Source organism: Bombus vosnesenskii, unplaced genomic scaffold (genome assembly GCF_011952255.1).
Source record: "Bombus vosnesenskii isolate JDL3184/JDL3185 unplaced genomic scaffold, Bvos_JDL3184-5_v1.1 scf7180000013272, whole genome shotgun sequence".
Lineage (NCBI taxonomy): Eukaryota > Metazoa > Arthropoda > Insecta > Hymenoptera > Apidae > Bombus > Bombus vosnesenskii.
The window spans coordinates 2,560,885-2,584,875 of record NW_022882930.1 but is presented as its reverse complement, the minus strand read 5'-3'; the positions used below and the strand labels follow the sequence as shown (position 1 = coordinate 2,584,875).

The 23,991-nt window shown below is 35.0% G+C and overlaps 3 protein-coding genes across 8 annotated transcripts in view; 1 reads left to right on the top strand and 2 right to left on the bottom strand.

Moving 5' to 3' along the window:
* Positions 1–520: 520 nt before the first annotated feature.
* LOC117231553 (Golgi to ER traffic protein 4 homolog) lies at positions 521–3,886 on the bottom strand. The gene is made up of 6 exons (XM_033490107.1): positions 3,724–3,886; positions 3,560–3,638; positions 2,952–3,186; positions 2,726–2,864; positions 2,497–2,637; positions 521–2,406 (listed from the first exon to the last, which is right to left on the bottom strand). The coding sequence occupies exons 1-6, from the start codon at positions 3,882–3,884 to the stop codon at positions 2,157–2,159; spliced, it is 1,005 nt and encodes a 334-aa protein (XP_033345998.1). The 5' UTR covers positions 3,885–3,886; the 3' UTR covers positions 521–2,156.
* A 951-nt stretch (positions 3,887–4,837) lies between these two features.
* LOC117231551 lies at positions 4,838–8,580 on the top strand. Of its 4 annotated transcripts, XM_033490102.1 has the most exons (8): positions 4,838–5,036; positions 5,118–5,251; positions 5,559–5,801; positions 5,957–6,341; positions 6,442–6,829; positions 6,930–7,052; positions 7,275–7,407; positions 7,494–7,550. In XM_033490102.1, exons 3-8 carry the CDS (start codon positions 5,560–5,562, stop codon positions 7,540–7,542), a joined length of 1,320 nt encoding a protein of 439 aa, XP_033345993.1. In that variant the 5' UTR covers positions 4,838–5,036; positions 5,118–5,251; position 5,559; the 3' UTR covers positions 7,543–7,550. The 4 variants fall into 4 exon arrangements, with proteins under 4 accessions (XP_033345993.1, XP_033345991.1, XP_033345994.1 ...); XM_033490100.1 differs by lacking the exon at positions 5,118–5,251; XM_033490103.1 differs by lacking the exon at positions 5,118–5,251 and having other exon boundaries at positions 7,275–7,628.
* The window catches only part of LOC117231552 (methyltransferase-like protein 9), a 43,559-nt gene continuing 26,642 nt past the window's right edge, over positions 7,075–23,991 (bottom strand). The window contains exons 3-7 of one of the 3 annotated variants that reach the window (XR_004492991.1): positions 14,051–14,263; positions 11,133–11,520; positions 10,955–11,063; positions 10,015–10,206; positions 7,075–7,347 (exon numbers count right to left, since the gene is read on the bottom strand). Coding sequence is in view for 2 of the 3 variants with exons in the window: in XM_033490104.1 (XP_033345995.1) it covers positions 10,157–10,206; positions 10,955–11,063; positions 11,133–11,520; positions 14,051–14,263 (760 nt within the window). In the remaining variant the exon portion in view is untranslated. Of the gene's footprint in view, positions 7,348–9,694; positions 10,207–10,954; positions 11,064–11,132; positions 11,521–14,050; positions 14,264–23,991 lie in introns of those variants that run through there. The other 2 variants (XM_033490105.1, XM_033490104.1) reach the window with 2 other exon arrangements.

Sequence of the window (23,991 nt, the reverse complement as noted above, 5' to 3'; positions counted from 1 at the left end):
ATAAATTCCATACTCTTCATTAATTTTTAAGAACTTTGTACATTTATTATTGCAACTAAATATAAACGTATCTTGTATATGTGAGTTAAATTTTCATTTGAAAAATAAAGTTTAGTTGCATAAATTACTATTAAGAGAAATTTGAATATTACATTTATATAAACACGAATATTAAAAGTTTTTCTCCTATATTGTTACATAAAAAAATTTAATATTTATACTTTATTTTTATATTTGTTTAAAAGATTCTAAATGTTGCTGTATTAATCATCAACATTTAAATATTCCCATTGCTATTATTCGTTGCTTACCAATTATAAATAAAAATATTAATAAAAATCAATCCTTAATTTTTTTAACTATATTATGATATCGATTATTTTCATGTTTCTTTGTTTAGAGCTGTGTATTTTTATTTAACAATCAAGATTTATTCACGAATTGATAATTGATATTTATTTAGAATTATCACATAAATTATCCTGCATTACTATCAATCAGTATCATTTTTCTCGATTACAATATTATAACTAATTTATAATATCATATATTCAGTTATTGCTCAATAGAAATGAATGTAGTTAGGAATAGTTAATTGGAATTAACTTTTTATATTGTTTGCTTCGTTTCAGATTAGTTTTTCTAATTGAGATACCTTGAGACATTGCATTCCTTTTTACATCCAGTATAGTTATATGTAAAAAATGGACCTGAAATAAGACGTTTTAAGTTGCAATTGTAAATAAAATAAAATTTCTACTTGTATGTTATTTTTGTTTACTATTATGTATAATATCTATATACGCAGTATTCCAATGTTTTGTATTTCAATTTATTTATTGTTTCGTGATAAATCTTTTAAGGATAATGTGTTCATATATATAATATTTGTATATGGTATAAATTTTAATAATTTCCTAAATAATATATGTAAAATTATATCAATGTTCGCGCGCATATTAATATGAAAAACAAATACATATCACGTCTGTCAATGTACTATACGAAAAATCTATTTTATCAACAAATTTTAATTTATTTTGTTTAAAGTGGAACCATGTGTGTTTGTAACAAATTTAAACATTGCATATTTGCAAAATGCTTGCTGTGTTCAAAAATTATGGAAAAATAAGCTATTACACCCATAATACATATAACATATACTACAAGAATACACATATGTCTGTATATGTATATACTTAATTATAAATCTATATCCTTCATCATATTTTTTTCCTGTACTTTTGGATTCAATACACAGCAATTGTACATTATTCTTATTAGTACTGAAAAGTGCTTTGTTACAAAATCATGGCCACGTCATTTTCACAATTAAATATACATTCTTTTTTCGCTAAAATTTGTAAACAATATAAATCATATTAGTACAGAGTTTGATAAATAAATATTTTACTTCCCGCTATGACAGTTACATACATAAGATTAATTTCACTCATTTAGTATTTCAGCAACAAATAGTATTAAGCACTCCTTCTCTGTAGCTATAAGTGTATAATGTAACGTTTATTTGTCACACGATTAAGTTTATATAAAATAAATCTTCATTTCAGCAGTTACACTCAAATACATGTTTTTTTTCTTGAACATACATCATCATATATATATAATTATTAGTACAAGGATTTTGTTCAAAGTTCAAGTTTGTTTTTAAGCTTCATTGTGATATTTAAATAAGATTCCATATGTATAATTTGAAAGTTTCGACTAAGTTGCAACATATCAAATAATAGTTCAAATATAGTATCAAAAGAGACCTTCCATGGTGATATAAAGAAAGACATGTATAAAGAGTCATTATTTTTAACAAATATCTTCTTTCTATGTAGTTTTACTTTCTGATGAATGAATTTTTGAAAACTGTTCCTAACTTATAACTTTGAAAAATTCCCCTAGGAATGCATCCCACATATTTTTATTTTAAATAAGTTTATCTGTACAAGTCATTTAAGAAAATTAATTTTAATACAATGTTTGAAGATCTACTAGATCAACGCAATGTGTGTATTAAAAATATATGGGACACCATTATATGTGTATATATATATGTATATATATATTATGTGTATATATATATACATATATATAAAGTTCATTATTTACTTTCATCACATTGCACAGTGACGTGTAACTTTTAATCAGTCAAGCTCTTGTGCTGTTTGTGAAGTTGAAGCTGTGTTTCTTTGTTCATCATCTGAACCTTCATCTTCAAGACCATTAAAAAATGATTGTAAAAGTGTACCAAATAATCCTTGATTGCGAGGACGTGGGGATGGAACGTTAAAAAATAATTGCCCTATTTTATCTAAGTACTGTCGATAACATGGATCTCTGTTTAAAGATATTCGATATTGTTCACAAAGTACTGTGAACACAGCGAGTTTACCACTGAAAAATATGAAGTGCAGAATATAATATTGCTACAAATTTCCTACAACTTTCTAATAATTAAACAAATGAGATAAAATTTGTACTCACCTGTCAACTGTTTTTAATAAAAAAAATAAAAAATTCAGTAAAGGAAGAAGATATGGTGGACCACTGTTTATTTTTGGATGCTGTGATGTATAAGAATTGAAAACTTCCTGTGCAGTAGTTTTATTTTGTAAACAAAGATATCTAAAAATAAGTTAACAGGATTTTCTAAATTGTTTTAAAGTACTTTAAATACTATTTAGATGCTTAAATTAATGAGGTGCGTACTTACTGCAAAACTGCCTGAGCTATAAAAAGATCTATTTCATTTTTGTAACCACGTTGCTCATGGAGCTCGACAAGCATCGCAGCACATCCAGAACCATCTCTACTATATATAAAATGTTGCCTTGCCATTATATAATTTTTTTCTACGAAAATGTATAACAAATTTCTTTAATATTATTATTATTATATGAATGTATATTTAAAGACGTTTATTATCTTAATCGATTTACCTCTCCAAAATACTTGTGCTACTTTCTGATGCAAATCTGGATGACCTGTTTTATATTCTGTACCTTTTATACTCCATCGAAGAGCAGATTGTACAAATACATCTCTTTCAGGTGATAAAGGACTCATTATACTGAACAAGTTTGTAATTTTTTCGAAATAATCTTGAGAAGGTTCTGTTCCTGATTGTGTTAAAACATTTATAAATAAGATTCCTAAGTCAGCTCCACTTGCATGCTATAAGTAATAAAATATAATAATATTACAATACTTTTTTATACATCTGTATAATATGCATAAATAATTGCAAATATGCTATATACAACTCAATGTTATATAGTATTATCAATTGATATAGAACATAATCTCATTATATCTTAAAATATTCTAGAATATTCCACAACATTTTAATTTTTATTTATAAAAATACATTTTAATATAACAGACATTAATGATAACTGATAATAGAACTTAATTATAGATTGTTCGAGAAGGGAATTTGTAAATAACACTTAGGAATGTGTATTATGACATCATTTTGAAAATAGTTTTTTTCGCGACATATTTGTAAAATCAATGAAAAATAGAGAAAGTGGAATAGATTACGTACTTGCTCGTGTTGTAATAAAAGAGTAGAACCATTATATAGTAATTCCAAAAGTTCCGAATACTTTTTCTGCCCAAGATATCTGGAAGAAGAGGTTAAGCAATCATATCGACGATTCTATAAAAACGATTCTTTGACGATGTTGATTAATTACGTTGTTGGCCCACCTGAAGTATAAAGTTCTATACATTTGATGAGCTTCATAATAATTTTCCGAATTTATGGATGCTTCTAATTTTGCTAAAACTCGCTGAATAGCGTGATTATACCGCGAGGCCATGTTTACGCTCTTTGGAATATTTTTTTCTGCTTTTGTAATTGGTATCATTGCTGTGTGTGTAAGTAATTTAAATTTGAATTTTTTCTAAAGATGAACTTCAATATGTTCACTTATAAAAGGACATTATTATACAACGTTACAAATAATATATATGTAATACATTATAGTAGATATTAATATGAAATATCACAAATTAATATAAACTGATCGCTAATACAATTAGCTTTAGAAATTAAGTTGTGCATAAATGTATGTTCGTACTTATTTATCTATATATGTTTTATAAAAATATATATATAATTATAATGTTGAGAATGCAAACTTTATTTTTAGTTGTGTTAATTATACATATAATTTATACTCTTCATTAATAATTAAACGAGTAATTATAATAAAGTAGCATGTGTAGTTACAATTTTGCAATGCTTTTATAAATAGAAAATAATTTTCTATAAACAACACAAAACATTCAGTGTGCAATTATGTTACTTGTTATCATATTTCTAAGTCGAGAAAGAGTAGTGTAAGCACTACTAAATTTATAGGAGCAATATTAAAATACTGCTTTATATATAAAATTATTTCAAAATATAACTTATATTATTCAATTTTATATGCACTACATTTTACTATCCGATTACACATACTTTTAACATATGAAATATAAAATGATTGTTTTACTTCAAAAACAATAATTAGGGATACATATTAATGAAATACAATATACATATGTATAATCAAATATAGAGATTAAATTTTATGAAATATATTAGAGAGAAAATGAAACTCATTTCGTTGTAATCATAATACAAAGAAGATAATACAAGTCGTTATATAGATGAGAGTCATAATATATAGTTTTTAGTTAAATCGATAGGAAAAATTGGAAGGCTGTCTCGGAGGTGATAGCAATTGCAAAAAGTAATATTGATAAATGCGCAAAGTGGCGTCGCGTAAGCGCTGAAATGCCGTAGGTGCATACATACGTGGATACAGTAAAAATCGTGAAGGCAATGCGCCTCTGGTGGCCAGCCGCGCAAACAATCCTTGCGGAAATAATTATCACGATTTATGTTATTTGTAAATGTGAAGAGAATCATTAATGAGGGTATGCCAAGTAGCGGCGATTAGGGTGATAAGCGGGTCCTGTAGTGTTCCCGGTTACACTTCGAGTGAGTGAAAGTCGTGCTCGGTAACGGGGTGAGTGTCCAAAACGTTCATTCCCCCCGCTTTTAAAGGGGGGCGGTGGCTCGCATCAGTGTTTTTTTATCGTTTCTTTAGACGTCTTCATCCCGAAAATAACAATGGCCGGAGGATTCGAATATGCATGGATTTTTAAAATGCCAAGCTTGCTACCCTGGCAACCTACACACATTTTCCTGACCCTTTTTTATTACATGTGTCAATTAGCATCGGTACGGCTACTGTACATCTTAATATTTTCAACAATAGCTTTCTACGAATTAATTTATCCAATGTGTACTATTCTGTAAATTAATTTTTATGAGATGTAACTCATCAGAAATTAACGAAATTTTCTATGTATTATAAGAAAGAGAAATGTTACCGCCTACGAAAATTGTAACTGATATTACACATAACTTTAGCAATTCAGTTTAGTCTACTTAATTTTATATTTATGATGTGTTTTTTAATTTTTTAATTGTAGAAATTATATGAAATCTTTTTCTTTATTTTGAAAAGATGATTTTATTTGCACAGGATGGACTTAGCAGAAACTATGAAAAACATTGTTGCCAAAGGTATGCAAACCGAAATGGGACCACCAGGTGGAGGATCTGGTTACCCTGGTACACCAAGTAGTGCTGGTTATGTTACTGAAAAGATGTATATGTTATTACAAGCCTATCTTCAAAATAAAGGTTGGAATCCAAGCATCGAACTGCTGCAATGTTTTTCTGAATTCAAGGATGCATCTATGATACCAAGTGCTGCCTATTTGCAGTAAGATTGCTTGATCTTTTGTCTTTATGTATTAATATATTATATTGTATGTTTATATATAAATGTAAACTGTTTGTATAGTTTTTTTTATAAAACATAACTTTTTATGTAAAATTTACAATCCTTTTATTACATTTTCTGTAATGTATAAATAGGATGATGGCATCAAGAATAGCTTTGGACTCTCAGGGAAGGCTAGTGCTTAGAGAAAATGGAAAAATAATATTGCCCTATGAACATTTTGCAAATGCTGTGATGTTAAAGCATATGAATGGTCCACATGGTCTACATTTGGGCTTAGAAGGGACAGTTAGAGCTGTTATGGAATCATACACTATCGGACGGGAATGTTTTGGTATGGAAAAAGAATTTATAATAGAGGTGGTACAAAACTGTCCAAATCCTGCTTGCCGTTATTACAAAAATCAACTCGAGTTAACTCAAAAAATGGGACATATGGCACCAACTTACATTCAAGAAAATGAAACAACAGCTTCTCTCTTACGTAGTAGTTTTCCTCATAACACAGATTTTCAAGCAGTAAGCATAAAAGCCATTTTTATTGATAATTTATTTATAAAAAAAGAATTAACTTTTACATATTTTTAAATCAACTACATTTGATGTATTTATATTATAGACATTAAGCAGTGCTAATCCAAATACTCACATGGGAGGAGGATCAACAGCAGATTTGGCAGAAATGAGAGGTGCTGGGAACCAAATGAATCTTCAACGTCCTCCAAGCCGTCCATCATTAAATATTCCACATAGACCTGTGTCACAAGAAAAAAAAGTAGCCACTGGGAAACAGCATTATGAATCCTTAATACCTAATATTCCAATGTCTGATCATAAATTAACAGACTTCTTAAGAACGAATTTAGATAATTTGGACAATCTTAGTGGGCTTGGTTTGGGAAATTTACAAGGGATAGGAAATGCAAATAAGGATTTGTTAGCCTTACATAATGGAGCTTGGCCATTAGAAAATGAGAAAGGATCTCGGGCATCTTCAAATTCAGAAGGTTAATAGATCATATATATGTATAATATTCAATCTATGAAATTGAAACTATGTTTATATTTATGTCTTTAAAAAATGATTATTTTCTTATAATTTTACAGGAGGACAAGAAAAAATAGTAAGGGCTTTTGCAGAAGTTATGAAGAACATGGCAAGGATGAAAGCTTGTGTACGTCCTGCAATGTGCAAGCCATATGGAAAACAATCAGAAGCTTTGCAAAAAAGTAATAAAATACATAGCATCTGTCATGATTTATCTTTTAATATAATATTTCCATTAGGTTTACAAATAGATTCTTCTTATAAATTATTTATATTTTACATAATATCGATGCGTGATGTTATTAGATATTAAATACTGTGTTTCTTTGACTACATTTTAGATCATGCCAATCTTTCTCCATTGATGAAAATGAAATGTATGTTTTGTGTTGGTTTTGTTACAGCGCTGGTGGATACAATACAGCTTGTACAGTCGCTAAGAAGTTTCCTGCCACCTCCACATATTCCTGTCTCAAGCTGGAAAAATGAAGATAAACATCGATTAGATCATACGGGTACTCCCTATCTCCCATCATTGTAAGTATCTCTTATGGTCTATATTTTAAGTATACCCTCGTTACATGACTAGAGATATCAAATAAAGAGTTATAATTTTTATGCAGAAAGACTGGAGGTTTAGAAGAGTTATGCGAACAACGCAAGCTAGACTAAACAAATGTCTTCGCTTTTTAAGCGGCAGACAAGGTTTTGTCTTTGCGCTCTATGATGTTCTAGTCATGTGGTGTTTATGGGTTAGATGGGTGTTTTGTATTTAAACAACCCGAAGGATTGCTCAAATGTTGTTGGCGTTTAGGACTTCAAAATACTAAGAGACAAAACGAGTCATGCGTGGACTGTGATAAACGTGGGTAGCGAAGAAAAAAATTTATATATAGTCAATCGAATCTCCACACCGTTATTTCAAATTCGAACTAGCTTTATTTCGTGTTGCTATAAGTTTTTTTCGAATTTTTATAATCTGCCTATGGGGCTTACTTGGAAACTATGGGGTAAGATAATTTTAAATTATCTACCTCATCATGAATAATTTACATATTATGAATGTATTATAAAATGGCATTTATATTTTATTGTTGTGCATTGATTTAATAGCTCACCACTTGTGTTCCAATGATTACCTGATCAACATTGTATTATAAAGATTCTTTGTTATATAAGTAAATCTTTTGTACGTATTGGAAGTTTGGACAAAGTGTAAAGACTAAATTCAGTCTTGCATGTAAGTGTGAAAGGTTTGCTAATTAGATATTGTTATAAGTATTTTAAATACGAGAGTATAAATAAGCAATTGCAATTCTTGTTGTCGCTTGACCTCGCATTATTTAATTTTTGAATATTTATTATATAATTATTGGACTATTGTTTCAAATTAAATAATTAAAATCACGACAAAATTATCTAGTTAAAATAAATATTCAATTTCTATATACTATATATATACATTTTTTAAAAATTATACTTGTATAAATTATTGTTTATTTATAAAAATAGATCACAAACATATATTGTTGTTATGTCTAGTATTATTATCTGACAAGTTAATGTTAAAACTTGCAATAATTTATAAGCTCCATGGGCAGTAACATGCGGTGTGCACGTATAAAAAAATAAATCATTGGTCAATTCATAGATATTTTTCGAGAAATAAATTATTTCGTTACTATATACGATTAAAAAAAAAAAAATAAAAGAACGAAAAGTTACATTATTAGAAAATTTTCGAAGCGTGATTTGCACTGATGCTCAAAAATTTCTCTCTGTGCACTATTACTTACAAACGGTATTACCTCTGGCAACCGCGAAATGCGTGATAAACCGAGAGAAGAGAAAATAGAAAATATTATGCGTTATCTTAATCGAAATTCTTCGATGAAATGCATTTTATTTTGGTTGTAGAAGTAAAATCGTTTTAAACTCAATTGTTATACGCATATCTGCGATGGTAAAATGTTTCCTTCTCGCTCGATAATATCAAAATATAAACTATACGTTTCTGAACATAAACAATAAATTTGTGTAATGAATGCTTGGAAAGTGGATGAATGTCTGAATCTTGTTTGTACACAGGTTCGATGGATGTAAAGTTTCGGCTATCAAATAGCAAAATTTTATATGAACGTATCTGAATGCGTGAACGCGTGATTCTGTTTAGGTATCTTTCTATAAACGTGTCTGTTATAAAACGCATGTATATTTATTTATAACATCTGCAGCGAATATGTCGATCAATTGTTAGCAGGGCTCAGATTTCTGTGATCCACTATTTACATCTGTGTGTTAACTTCGTTTTTAAATTCAAACATTTTTGCATTTCTAGTATGTAGGATGATAGGATGAAAATATTTTGATCATCTTCTTTCGTTTACATTCGACAATATTGTCCTAACGATAATTTTTTTGCTGTTGATATATATATTAATTGACGAAACATAATAAAATTTCAATTTATTTAGGAATTATTTAATTCAATATTAGAAGCGCGAACTAAAAATTTCTATTTTAATTTTGTATAATGTTACATAACCATTCATAAAAATTCATTTATATCATCTATATTATCTATGTACCAATTATTATGTTAAAATATCTCAGTTGAATAAAATTATTAATATAATTGAGAAAATAAAATATACATATGTGTAGATAATAAAGAAAATGTGAAGGAGTGTTAAAATTTCTAGGAAGAAAGGTAGAAAGTATGAAAGATATTTCAAAATTAATTACATTATTTAAAATATGTTTTTTAGCAATTTGCTGCATATACAGGCTGCAGGATTGTGGATGCTACTATATATATAAAAGCTGTGCAAAGATAAGCATTTTATTTTCATAGTTTTCAAGCAGTATCCTGAAGAAATGCCATTGATAGTTTAGCATATCTCATCATGTGTATCTAGTGTGGGTGTAATATACACATTATGTATATACATAACAATATAAAAGTAATGTGAAAGATAAAATATTAAACCATTTACCTTTATTTTATTTGATATTCTCTTCTATACATCCTAAATTAATTTTGTTATCTTGTCTTTGTAGTTTACTATTGGAATGAATATTGTGGAGAAATAATATAAGCCAGCAAACTGTAGTCTATTAATAAAATTTAATAATAGAACTTACAATAGACATAGATTTCAAATCAACGTTGTCTGTGAAATTGTTGAAATTACTAGGAACAAATCGATTTTATGGTTTCTGGTGTTCTGATTTATGCTTGAGATTAGTGGACAAAACAGGTACAGGTTGTGTTTTCAGTTACGGATCATCCACATTTGGCACACAGAATGTTATACACTGAGCAACACATGCAATCTGAAATATCACCGAAATTTAAGTCCTGTATATCCCTTGTTTTTTGTTAATCGACATGAATCTTATAAGTAAAGCTGCTGCAATATCATCTAAGTAATTTTTGACGATTTACCTGTTACACGCCAAAGTGTATTTGCAACAACAACTAAATGGAACTATTTCTTCTAGTAGCTATTACGAGACTAACGCGAAACGTATCATCGTTTGTCTTGTTGTCGAAGTGTCGACACGACTAAGCATATCCATGACTAAGTCGCTACTTGTATGCCAAATGAAAAAAAAAAAAAAAGAGAAAAAAGCGAAAAAAAATGAGAAGAAAAAAGTAAGAGGGAGCACGGAAACAAAGTCTGATGATAAAAGGTACAAAAAACCGAGTCTCGAGACAAATTAAACGTTTTAGGTGTATGTGACATAGAGTCGCAAGCCGTATGAACTGTTGTTCAGAATCCAGTTTCCAAGTTTTATCGCTCTCGCGTCATATTTATTATCAATAGGAACCGTGTACAAGTTTTCTGCACCTTCTGACTTTGACAGTAAGAGATCGTTGTAAGATGCGCACCGTCGTTGTTCATTTATCAATTCGCATAAATGGACAATCGATTAATGAATGATGAATTATAATACACCAATGCTACCGCTGTATTTGCACATTAAGCTCGTTGTCGCTTGCCAGTATTGCTCTTCTGTATTCTTGCATAATTCTAACCGATGAACAGCAATCATTAAAGTTTTTACAAGTGTGACTTGCCTGTATTACATTTCCGTTCTTGATAATTCTGTTGTTCGAACATGTTCGGGCATTCTTTTCCAGACGGTTCCGTATCCATCCATTCCGAAGCTGAGTATCGCGAGCTATCCTAAAAGCTTCTAGCGTATAAGTGTCTAGAAATATTTCTCATTGAATATTCACAGGATTGTGTACTAACTGGCTGTGCTTCTAGCACGAATATTACGTCGTCGAGAAAGTAATACGCCTGGCCGAGGTCTCCCTCGCAGAGGTAAGGCAGTTTGCTCCATACGAGACACCTTAGGCTCAATGGTGCGAAAACTCTGTCGACGAGGCTGGCTATTTGACCTTCTAGACCGTTCCCTTTTACTGGCAGATATTCTGACGGTTTGTGGTCACCCCTTTCACCAACTTCCACGTAAGGGCTGAAGGGAAGAACCAGCGCTACGACCAGACGTCCACCCGGAGCCAAAGATGATTTCAGACGGCGAAGTAGAGTATTAGGTCGATCGCAACGATCCAACAGATTCAGGCAGAGGATCACGTCGAATGGACCGCTTTCGTGCCATTTTTCTACGTCCAGCACCCTATAAGATAATAGAGTATATTTTCTTCCATTTTTATTTTATTCCCATAGAATATTATGTCATATGTTGTTTGATATTTGAAAGGGGTGATAGTATGCTGTTATAATTAATTCACACAATCTGTTAAACATTTCCTCTCATCATCTTGTGTTTAAGATGCTTCGTTTAATGTTTTGGAATTTTATTTACGTGCATGCTATTTGGTCAAAGGTATAGGAACTAATTTTAAGAGAAGAATGCACATGATTTGTGGATTGCGTAGGATTAAATTTAGATAAAAATTTAGTAGCCTATTTTATATAGAATATTTCTTCTAATAGATTTTGATGATTTTCTTCTGTTAAATTTGAAACGTATTACATAAAAAGAAATATAAGAATTAATATGAAGTTAGTAAATTCAGATATTTTAAATGCAGGCCATTTAGGTACGGTTATGTTCTTACAAAAAGTATTTTATCTATTTTGCCTATTTTCATATTCTCGTTATTTTTAATAACACAAACACTTGGATAACAAATTAAATTGGATTTGGATGATAAATTAAATTTGCATTGTCAGTAAGATTTGAAACAGCGAAAAATCTAGCGCCACATAGTAGATATTAGATTTTTCTAACAAAGTTTTATCTAATTTTAAAATAGTAAGAAAATAAGAATGATGTAATTACAATTTAGATACTATAGTTAAATATAAATGTTGTAGCAGGGTGTAGCATCCTATGTGGGATTTGTTTTAATAAATTCAATACTTAAAAATAATAAAATATGTTTATACAATCACTCAAGTTATAAATTTTAATAAAACACATACAATATTTTAATAAAATTATCAAAACATAAATGTTATCCAAACAAATTAGTTAAATTTTGATTAGTAAATCAGAAAATAAGACTTTTCAATTCATTCATTTTACAAAATATTCTTCCTTTGTTAATAATAAACTCAAATACTATAAATTATTTAAAAGTTAAGAAACCTTAATGAAACACTACACAGCATTAAACTGTAAAAAAAAACAAAAGTAATCCTTGAAAGCATATCTCACGAAAATCATATTAATAATTAGATAACAAAGAAATTAGTCTTAGCTCCAAAGCGGAAGCAAAATCAACTCAACGTTCGTACAAACCTATTGTTTAATTATTTTCAAGCATCGAATTCGCTCGTATGACTGGATCCCACATAATGCCACACCTTGGACATGATCCGAATCAAAGTTACTGTTTACTTCACGGTGACTGCATCTCTAACTACTATCGTATTCTAAGTGTTAACACGTACTTCTCTTCCTATTTTCTCTTCGAAGATCTTCATTCGCGCCTAAGATCACGGGGGGGGGGAGGGTTTTAAACTCGTCTGGAAAAGAGCAAACGGATTTCTATAAAACGGTTACGGGTACATCGCACCCTACGGACATTTATTTAAAATTCGAATAGTCTCGGATTGCAACCGTATCGACGCGAGACAGGCCGGGTGTAAAACCACCGTAAACTTCTACTCCAATCAATTCGGTGCCATAAACTTGTTAGTAGCGCACCATGGTCTATTACATGCACCGTCCTCGACGACATTGAGTCGTTAGATGTTCCTCCAACTCTCGGATACCATTGAATTAAGCATCTACGCGCTTAATTAAGGCGACTACGAGGACCTTTGAAATAGTCGACGTTCCATGAGTGAAGAATTCTATGTTCGTTCTAGGGTGAACTGGTCGTTCGATATGAAACTTAAGAATAATCAATTTATACATCGATACTGCAAGAATGACCTCAACGATCAGTTTCAATTTTCATGAAATCTATTGTTAACGAAATGTATTTTCATTTTTTTTCTCTTCTTTTTTCGAACTAAAATTAATGGTTTTGTCCAGTTTTTAAGAAATAGACGTCTACAGGGCAAAGTGGTAAAATAACGTCAATTTAAATGTACCTTTGATGTGAATTTTTCTTGCTAGATATTATTTATCTTTTTATAGAATAGAAGAAATATAGTATAGAAGAAACCTGTAATAGATATCTCATACGTTAAAATACAATATTCAAAAGAAGGATAGGATAATTTAGAAAATTGTATATTTATTTTCAACAAAAGTTTTAAAACGTTTGTCAAATTCCCTTGATTTATTTTAATTACCTATTAATATAAAAACTTGCATTTTTAGATGGTTGACAAATTTGCAAATATTTTTGGAATATTTGAAAATTAGTTAACATTCTTTATTTCATCAGTTACACTTACTTGAAATATTCATAGCATCGTACGAATTTTCATTGCACATACTTGAGCAAAGAATTTAATCTTCTGTATATTTTAAACACAGATGGAATTACGACATTCTAATATAAAAAAGGTAAGATAGATGGTCGAATAAAAATGTGGAAAATTCTGTGTATCGTAAAATTTTCAAATTTCTACCCCATCGATATTTCGTTAAATAACTAGAAATAGGAACCCCTACAATTTTCTTGTCCCTTTTAAGCTTTCATTTCGAAGAATGCAAATTGAACGAAAGATTGAACGTGACTTACGTGAACTTCCTTCTCGCCAGAGCCCATCTCATCGGTGCTGATATGTCTGTGGCGTAAACTTTTTCAAAGAGGTGGGCTACATGAGCAGTGGTGGCACCGTCGCCAGCTCCTAAATCCACCAACGAATGCCACGGCCCTGTAAAGCCGCTCGCTGCCATAAATTTTTGAAACTGTTCGCAGGAAAAGACATGCATGGAGCCGCGGCCTAGCAGCCTGAAATCATCATTTTACAATGTTGAAATGCGAAAATTAATAACATAGAATATATGTACACAGAATAGCTTGTCTTTCCTTTGAGAAATATATTTGATATTAATATTGATGAGATTTCATTTTGATGGGATTATATAACATATAATATGGTAAAGTACTATTTTACCACATAACTATTCGTAATGTAATAAAATATAACCTTATATATAATAATTTCTATATTTTTTAAATAAGTTTTAATCGTTTAAATATGTTTATATGATATCGGTATAGAAATTTGTCTTTATTCTCCTATGTAAAATTATAATTTTTCGAATCAAATGTCGCTTAAAAATGCAGGCATTTACAATCGCATTTGGATTATAAAATATTTATAGTTGAAATGTGAATAAATTTTAAAGTATTGAAAAGCGAAGAAAGTTTGCAAACACGTATAGAAATTTTCGCATTTTCTGTCTCGTACAAAATATAATTCCGCTGTAACAACTTTGACAAGGTAAATCTAAGTTATTACAAGATAAAGTCGTAAATGTCGAGATTTGGTGGTGCGCGAGGTCGGCTACAGAAGGGTGAGACGAATAAATCAACGCAACGGTAACACATATTTCAACATCTCATTGTGCGGGTCGACGGAGCTTCCATGATCGATGAAAGGCAGCTGCATATAGAAATCAAAAGGTCCGACGTGTTTGTGGCTCGGTTTAGTCGGGAGAATTCGATGATGCCTCGTTTCGGAGGGAATCTTCCGACTAGCCGGCGGATGATGGCGAGGGCTGAACCATGGCTGAACGCACGAGGAAAAAGGGCGGGTTCATTTGAAAATACCAGCGCTGCCGCAACGCGGCGCACAACGGTGGCGATCCATCAATGCCGCGGAACGCGGGATTTTGATCGTGAATTCGGTTACCCCCGGCGTTATAAATAAGGCGATGGTGGTCTCATGGTCCCCTTCTTCGTGGGCCCACCTCGATTTTTCTCCCTCTCTACCGCTTCCTGCGCTCGACCATAGCCGGTGCCATCAATTAACGAGCACCTCCTGGCTTCTATTGAATAATAAATAAAAATCAAAAAGAGAAAGAAAAAGAAAAACAGACGAGATAGGAGGAGGAGGAGGAGGAGAAGAAGGAAGAGAAGAAGATTTCAGAGGAGACAGAGGAAAGAGGTGCAGAAGAGGAGGATGTAAAGAAGCGAATGGAAAGAAGAGAAAGAAACATGGAGACCCGGTTGCCGCATTTTTCGTAGCATCTTTCCGATTCTCTATCTTGTTCTTTATTCTTTCCACGGATCATTCACGGTCTATCTCTCTTATTTCTCCGTTTATTATTTGCTTCTTTTCATTACCATCTTGTTTTTGTTTTACCGTCTCTCTCTGTCTCTCTTATACAGTGCCTGTTTACTTTGCCGTACCGTTGGGCTTGTTTCCATTGTCAGTCTCCACCATGGTCGCGTATAACCTGTACACGGGTCTCCTTGTTGCACGCCGGAGACGATCAACCAGTGAAGAATGAAAGAAATGGAAAGGGAAGAGAGCGTGCAACGAAAGAGAAAACGAAAGAACCAGTGAGAAAGAGAGGGTGAGGGGGAGAGAGCAGAGGAAAGGAACGGGTAGATACACATACGATATACACGCGTGCGGCTCACAAATCAGGCTTGCGGATCGTGGCGGCTTCGTCGGCGGCGCGAGCGACAATTAATTCACCGCTTTTGCTCTCGGCTCCTCTTCTTGGACCCCATTGTGTGTACGTACTCGTTCCTCCCTTCTCCTCGCGTCGCAATGTTTCTCCCAATGGAGAATCGTTCGGGGCCTATCGGTGCTTCCAACGTCGCCCTGTTTTATCGAGCGATTCCGATCCCTTCTTTTCGTCCTTTTTGCTTTCCACAACTTCGTCGTCGGGGGCCCCCTACCTCTGCCTTTCGAAGCCGCGTCTTTAATTTCGACCCTGGCGTCATGCGGTCTAGAGAAGTCCGGTGCGCGCGCGGCTACACAGCGTTGCCAGGTTTAAAAAGCCGATCCCTCGCGATCTTGCGTTATTACGCGGATTTTGAATCGACCCATTATTTCTTTCCCACGCAGTTTCGTTACGTTGTTAATAATATATTATTATTTTTCAAATCGTAGAAATTAGGAGCCAATTGTTTTAGGGTAAGATGCATTTAGATAGTTTGAACGTAATACTTACTTTATAATTAAATTCACACATCTTCGCAGTTTCAAGCCCGAGTTCTTTAAAACGAAAGATACACACTACAACATTTTACTCTATCTTTTCAATTCATTCTTTGAGAAAGGCCACATCTTCTATATCAAAATTCATACAAAAATTTAATTATGAATCTAATACTTGCATTACAATCGATACGAGTCGTACGATTCGGTATCGATTTAATTACTCGATATTCAATTAAAACACTTATTCTCATTACTAATAAATACATCTACAAATATGTATCGTGTTTTACCACATACCAATGACGAATTGCACATAGCGCGCATTTAAACACTATCGATTCCAACATAGTAAAGTGTTATAAAAGTAACTATATATGTACATCAATATCAATAATCATGTAGCAATCTCAAAGCATACATCATCGGGATTAAGAATAACTGATTGTAAGAAGTTTCGAAGCGCTGACGGCTAGTCTACGAGTCATATCTACATGGAACGGGACAGTGGCGGGTATAAAGGTGATAAGAATCTTTTTCCAGGGGTTCTGGACGATTATTTACAATTCCAGCCACCTACTCGGTCCGGGCGGTGCGGTGGTTGAATTTTTGTCGACCGACAGGCGGCGCTGGTTCAGTTCGCTATGGCCTCGGTGGCTTTTATCGGTGAGGGCCTCTCGCGTTCGCTCGTAAAATACCTCGAAGGGCGAGCGCGTAGTGTTAAAGAGGCGCTCGAAGGACCGTTTACCTAATAATAGCAATAATATGTAAATGCGATGCGTATCAAGTCGCCATCTAAAGAATCCACCCCGCTACGGGCCTATTGTTTGCAAATCTTCGTTTCAGCCGTGCTGCTCTCTGCTGGATTGCTGCAGAGCTCTCGATACACCTATCTCCGTCTCTTTTTGCACCATCGTTTTACCTGCGATCTGTCCTTCTCTCGATACCGGACGCGCAAATAATCGAAGGTAGGCTAGCATTACAGAAACACACCTAACGACACAGACGCGAGACGCGTCTCATCGTATCTCGGTTTTTCTGCAGTATTCTGCTGTTTGCATTCGGAGAATCGCGGAGTCTAGGACGATGGAAAACGAGCATATGCCACGATATCATAAATCTACAGGAAGCTTTACAACAAATTATTTTTTGAAAATGTTTGGTACTAAACTGTAAGTATCTCAATTGAAGATCGAAGTAAATGATAAATGGCAATTACTATCGAACTTCGGTTCCAGCATTTGTACTTTTGTTCTGAACGGTTCGAATCAGTTTAAAATATTAATATCGCTGCGTAAATATTTTGGAGTAATGGTGTGCGATTTAGGTTAGTCAAGGTACACGAATTGAATTCAAGTAACTTGAAACTTTTCATAGTGCCAACTATAACAACGGCGTCAGAAAAGTAAAAAGAACTACTCTACTTGTAAAGAGAGTACTAAAGTACTAGAGTACTATCGCATATTCAATTTTCGACGTGGTCATATAATTCTATCGAGAATGTAACACATGCTTGTATTTATGGATGCAAAGTTCGGTTCAGCGTAAACCGCTTTAAGAGGTTACATCGATGCGGTACAATTATAATTTGATTCAATCTTGTCACGCTCGAGATTTTTCAAGCTTCGAACGTCATTATATATTCACGTCGTTACATTCGGGACCGGTGTAACACTGTAATACAACGTGGAACTTTTCGAAGTACGCCCTGAATGGATTAATGAACCGAGTGACATGGGATCTGATTGGGGCAACACTTAAGGAATCCGTCCAGTCATCTTTACCTTCGTTTGTCGCCCTGAACGAGCATAACGCGCTATCCTGACCTTTCTCCTCCTTCTTTTTATTCTTCCTTATGTCACTTCTCTTTCCCCTTCTTCGGTTACTTTTTCATATTGTTGCTCTAGATCGTTTTTCGACCACGTCGAGGGACTCACTTTTCGTTTCGTGACTTACATTGCTGACTGTAAGCATTAGGATATCTTACTCATCTTACTGTACCGTAATAAAGTAATTAGAAAATAAAATCAATGGGAAATGTTCAATTTGTACGAAATATCAAAAGATGTTGTAAATGTTTTGACGTATAGATACATATATGTTTATGGTTGGCGTTATCTATAATTTGCCACTGCAATTGCCAAAATTTTGGATTCCTCTATTTTCTACCGCACTATTGCGTTACTATTATCGAAGATTGTATTATAGATAAGAGACGTCTAATTAACAAGTAACTGTCATCAACTGTGGTCTGTAATAATTACAACATATCTAATGAATAAAATTATAAATTAACCAAAATAATTGATAAAAATGCCCTTATACATAGAATAACCCACTACATATGTAGATATCGATAGAAATTAATTTCAATTTTGTATTTCCTAATTACAAAATCAAATGTCGAGAGACAACAAGGATCTTGAGTTATGTTTATAACTTCCTCGTTCGATTCAATAGTCAATTTCAGCGGTATTACTTTCCTAGGATGCACTCAATCAATGTCTGCCAGACTGAAAAATGTATTTCGAATTGGTGAGAAGCAAAGGGATCACGGTGGCTTGAGAAATTTCACAGATCGTTCGCCAACTTTTCTTCGAGAGAGCTTTTCCTACGTTTACAAATTCAAATCGACCGTGAAACTTTTAATTCTGAGTCTTCTGTATCGTACATATATTCGCTGACAATTCGCTACAAACATCAATAATGGAACGGAACCGCTGAACTCAGCTTCTACCTTTCCGCTATGAAACATTATTGGCATCGACGATATTTATCATGTGTCTTCGAAGATATCGAAAGCACAGACGATATTTTAAGATATATGTATTCCTTGAATTACTTGATAACAAAGGATCTCTCACAGAGAACAAAACGATTCGCATAAGCTTAAAATATAGATTATAAAGAATTAAACTTATCATTGGAGCAAATATATTTTTGTTATTTTCATTTTATAACAATTCTTCGTTATCAGATGGGAAGCACCTAAATTTAATTAATAAATGATTCAAGCGATTCAGCCGTCATCGGACTGTACGAAAGAAGAACGACCGAAAAGTCGCAAAGATTATTTGAAAGAAATCGAACAAGAAGAGAACCAAGGGTCTTTCGTTCCGATATCATGGTTTCTTGTAATTCCTCGATCTTCTTCCCCTTTTCATTCTTCGATCACGATTATACAATCGACGCTCTAGGTTTTAGCAAAAGCGGGACGAGACACGAGCATAAGCATAAGCAGAAACAGAATCGGAAGGAACGACGCGCTCGACACAGCGTATGCGCAGCTAGTGTGCGTCCGCGGTGACAATGTAGACCGTAGCCGGTTTTCGGATTCGTTCGACTATTTTCGTGAGCGCTCGTGCGCCGGATCACCGTGGTGGGGGTTAGCTAGCTTCGCTGATGTGTACGAGAAGTCAGCGCGTGGTGGGGAATAGCGATAGTGGGGATAGCATGGGGAAAAGAAGGACGAAGAGAGGGAGCGAGAAAAGGAGGGGAAAACGGTGTCGTTCGAAGGAAAAACGAGAGGAACGAGAACGGAGAAGACAGAGAGAAACGTAGCGTCTATTTAGCATTCCCCCTACCGCGGCGACGGTATCTCGTTAGCTGGCTTTTCGTTCCTTCTCCTTCTGCTCGTTCGTCGTGCTTGGAGCGCGGGTGTGAGAGACGAGAAGTTCCGAGGACTATGCGAGACAGAACGGAAAGCGGAAGAGAGAAGCGAGAAGAAGAGAAGAGGGGAGAGAGGACGTAGTTGGGAGCTAGGGATGCTGGGTAGGCGTGGAACATGGACCACCCTGTCCACGAGCGGTGGAGGGGAGGCCACGCCGCGATAGTCGCGGTGGTGGTGGCAGATCGGCGGCTAAAGGATGGGGAGGGAGGGTGGATAGGAGTATCCGTGGACAATAATTACTATTATACACGTCGGAGTTTTGCAAATGCTGTCCTCCGCGCCGGGTAAGAACGAGGAAACGGGGGAAGAGGGCTGAGTGGGTGGCTGGTGAGCATGTTTGCCCGTTATTTCGCTCAGCTTCGCCTAGGAGTTAAACGGGATAAGGGTTTGTCTCGCGAGAGGGGGATGTGGAGCGATTCTTAAACGGGATCGTTATGCGAGTTTTTCGCATACTCTCTTTCCCTTTTTGCATCGTTTTGCCTTTCTACTTTCCTCTCTCTCTCTCTCTCTCTCTTTCTCTTTTATACTTCTGAATTTCCTTGTTCCCCACGTATCTCGTCTTCTTTCCCCTTACCCCCACCTTTGTCAGTCTCGAGGCCCGTTTCACCCCTGGAAACGTTATCCATCTTTCTTTCTCTTTTCCGCGAGCGTCCGCGATCTCGAAACGTTCGCGTTGCGTTCGTCGTGACTGCGAATATCGTCGGCGAGCGTGTGCGCGGAGACGTGGATCACACGTCGCGTATCCGTTCGAACCAATTCGACCCTTTCCCGGCGAGGGTGGGGGGAGCGGTTCCACTCCCCCTGGTCTCTATACACCGCGACGCTTTTACGGAAGGGGCGCGAGCGAAGAAATCGCAACGCTCTGTATCCTTTCCTTTTGTTTCCTCGCGTCAATTTTTGAAGGATACGATGCTCCGTTTGTTTCGCCGCGATAAGTCGGCACTGAAAAGGGAAGTATACGAAGGAAAGAATTCCTATTGTTGGTTGTATCGAGGAATAGCGTTTGCTGAAAGGTTATGCTCGAATATGAATCGACTGTTTAGAATAAAACCATTTTTATTTGGTTTCGAGATTAAACACGCCAGTTCTCTTCCTACGTCCTTCTCGTGCCTCGATTTCGAACAGTAGTTCGATCGAATTAGTTTACCTCGATTCGCCGTATTATAATTCGATTAATCGGCGGTAGTCTATTTTATTCTGTTACCATACGATATCATAGTTTGATAAAATGGCATTCTAATATTTACTCCTTGGTGAATCTGTAAGAGTACGATATCGTATCAGTTTGTAATTTCGTCGCAAGTTCGGGAACATCGTCCGATTTTCAGCGAGATTGTCGTGGGAGAATATAGGAGCACGAAGTGGACTATTCGCGAGGGAAATACACGCTTTTATAACTCGTTTCTTCTCGGCGCCAGCTACAGCAAATCCTCCCCCCTTCCTTGGAGACGTTTCTGAATTTTAGACGCCTTAAACACTGTGATTCGAGTACGATCCCCAAGAGTTGTTGCGCCATAAAAGATAAAGAAGGACGGGCGTAGACTCGATTCGACCAACCAGCTACATATTGTAGCTTACTAGGTATAAGAAAGAATGGGGGCGTGCGTCGAAAAAAAAATTATTTTCTTAACGTATACAATCAAATTGGAATTATTAAGAATCGAGCGTTTAAACGAAATCGCGGATAGCTGTCTAATGTTCGGCTACGTATATTCAAAGAAGCTGAGATCCAAAGATTTACAAATGTATTCCTGATCGCGATCGATAATCGAAGGATAAGGGGCGGATAAAAAGTCATTCGTTCCGAAGTATACGAGAAGAATGAAGAATCGTGACAACAGAGATTAATTGCGTCGAAGCGGTGCAAGATACGTTTAACCGTAGCTTGCAGGTGTCGTTATAATATTATCCGAATTTATATTCGTTTTTATCGAGCGAACGTTCCTAACGATCGAATAACGTGAAATAACGTTTCAAGATGTCTTTCCTTCAAGCTGAGCTTTCTTCGATCGTCGTGTGTAAGGTCAATGTATCTTGCCCCCACCGGAACCTCCCATTCTATCGACTGCAGCGTATATAATAAGTTACACATCTTTTCCCAAGTGCAAGTTCCTCGCGAACGTGTTCGATATATATAATAAGCGTAACACTCCATTCTCTGATATAACTTTTCCGATCGAACGCAGATACCGACGTTGTTACAACTCGGTTTCACGGGTAGCGTGTATTATGCACAGTTTGGCCGCAAGCTTTTCAGAATGGTTTAACGGGATTAGAAATCGAGCGAAGATGGTAAATTTATTTTTTACATCGCTTGAAAAGCTGTCGAAAGAGCATGAAAATATTTTTCTTCTGAAATGATAATGTTGCTCTTAGAGGTACGTACTTTGATTATTCGAAACGAGAAACTCGACGATCAGATCTACTCGATATTTCAACTGGCAATAATTAACGAACGTATCGATGATTATTAATTCTCCTTGTATTTCTCATTCTGATTTTTCTCTGGCAAACGCGTAACAGATTACATACGATCCCACTATAACGGTAGATGTTAACTGCAATTTTCACGCAGGAACATTACCGGAAGGTATAAATAGCGAAGGATTATTACTTTTGTACTGTCGGACACGATACGAGCAAAGATGACTGCGGAATGCGTTTTCTCGCTGTAACGTTTCGGGATTAGAAAATTCTTCCTCGATATGTATCACCGGATGGTGTAATTTTTATCTGTCACGACACACTCGTACTACGCTTATAAATAAAAGGGTTACATATATCCAAGTTCTCCGGATTTCGAACGTATTCGTCCAAATTGATCTCGATTTTACTTACTTTATGTATAACTTTCAAAATTGCATTTACGGTGGCTAAAGATATAGCTCCGCCCAGTTGGCTGAAACACCCTGTATATCTATACAGTGTACGTGGAATCGAAGAAGACACTGGTTCGCTGTTCGTTAGGCGAATCCTCATGGTAGCGACGAGAGATGGTGCGGGGGCCACGGCTAGTTTTTATCTTAGACGTTAACGGCCATTCCGATTGGCTGGTTGGCCAGCCCCATATCGTTCGATTTACGTGGACGCGCTACTCTACGAACGACATCCGTGCATATGTAATTCGTAGGGTTGCTCGCGGACCATTGCTACGCGGTCTACGATTCTTCCTCTGCCCCTGGTCCCGTGGAAATACATACCGGTTTATACCGATACTATATACGGGGAAGATGCGTTCGTCACGCCTGTACCGCCGATACCAATACGCTGTCACAAAGGGATGCTTCTTGCTTTCCTCTTTAACTTCCATCGCGTCAAGCTGTTTATTTTCGTATCGGATAGGATAGATGATTGGAGCGGCATTCGATACGTTCGATGGCGCGTTGGTAGACCGAGTATTACGAGCTGCGATCAGGAACGGGGTGGTTGCCCGTTTGCAAGCAAATCGAAAACGAGAAATAATTTCCTATTTAACGTTAGAACCAGCAAACCGCGTCGAATCGACGGGATTCGTTTATTTACGATTGTTTATCGTAACGATATCTGATTCGACGAATATCGCTATCGTTGAATTCGAACGCATCGAAGTACGTAGAAATATTGAAATATCCCATTGCAATTGAAATAATAAGACGAAAATATGAAATTGATCGCAAAGATACTCGCGAGTCAAAGCGAGCAGGCAAATCGAAAGCGAGAAATAATTTTCCGTCGAACAGATTCTGTGAAAATAGCGAGTCCCGGAGTTCCCCGATTTCGCGCTAACAATTCGAAAAATATCAAGCTTGTTCGAGTGTTAAATTCAAACTTACGTGCACGTGTTTCGAGGGTATTAAAACGAGAATATCGTAACGCCCGATCGAAGTTAAAGTATTCGATCGAATGTAGAAT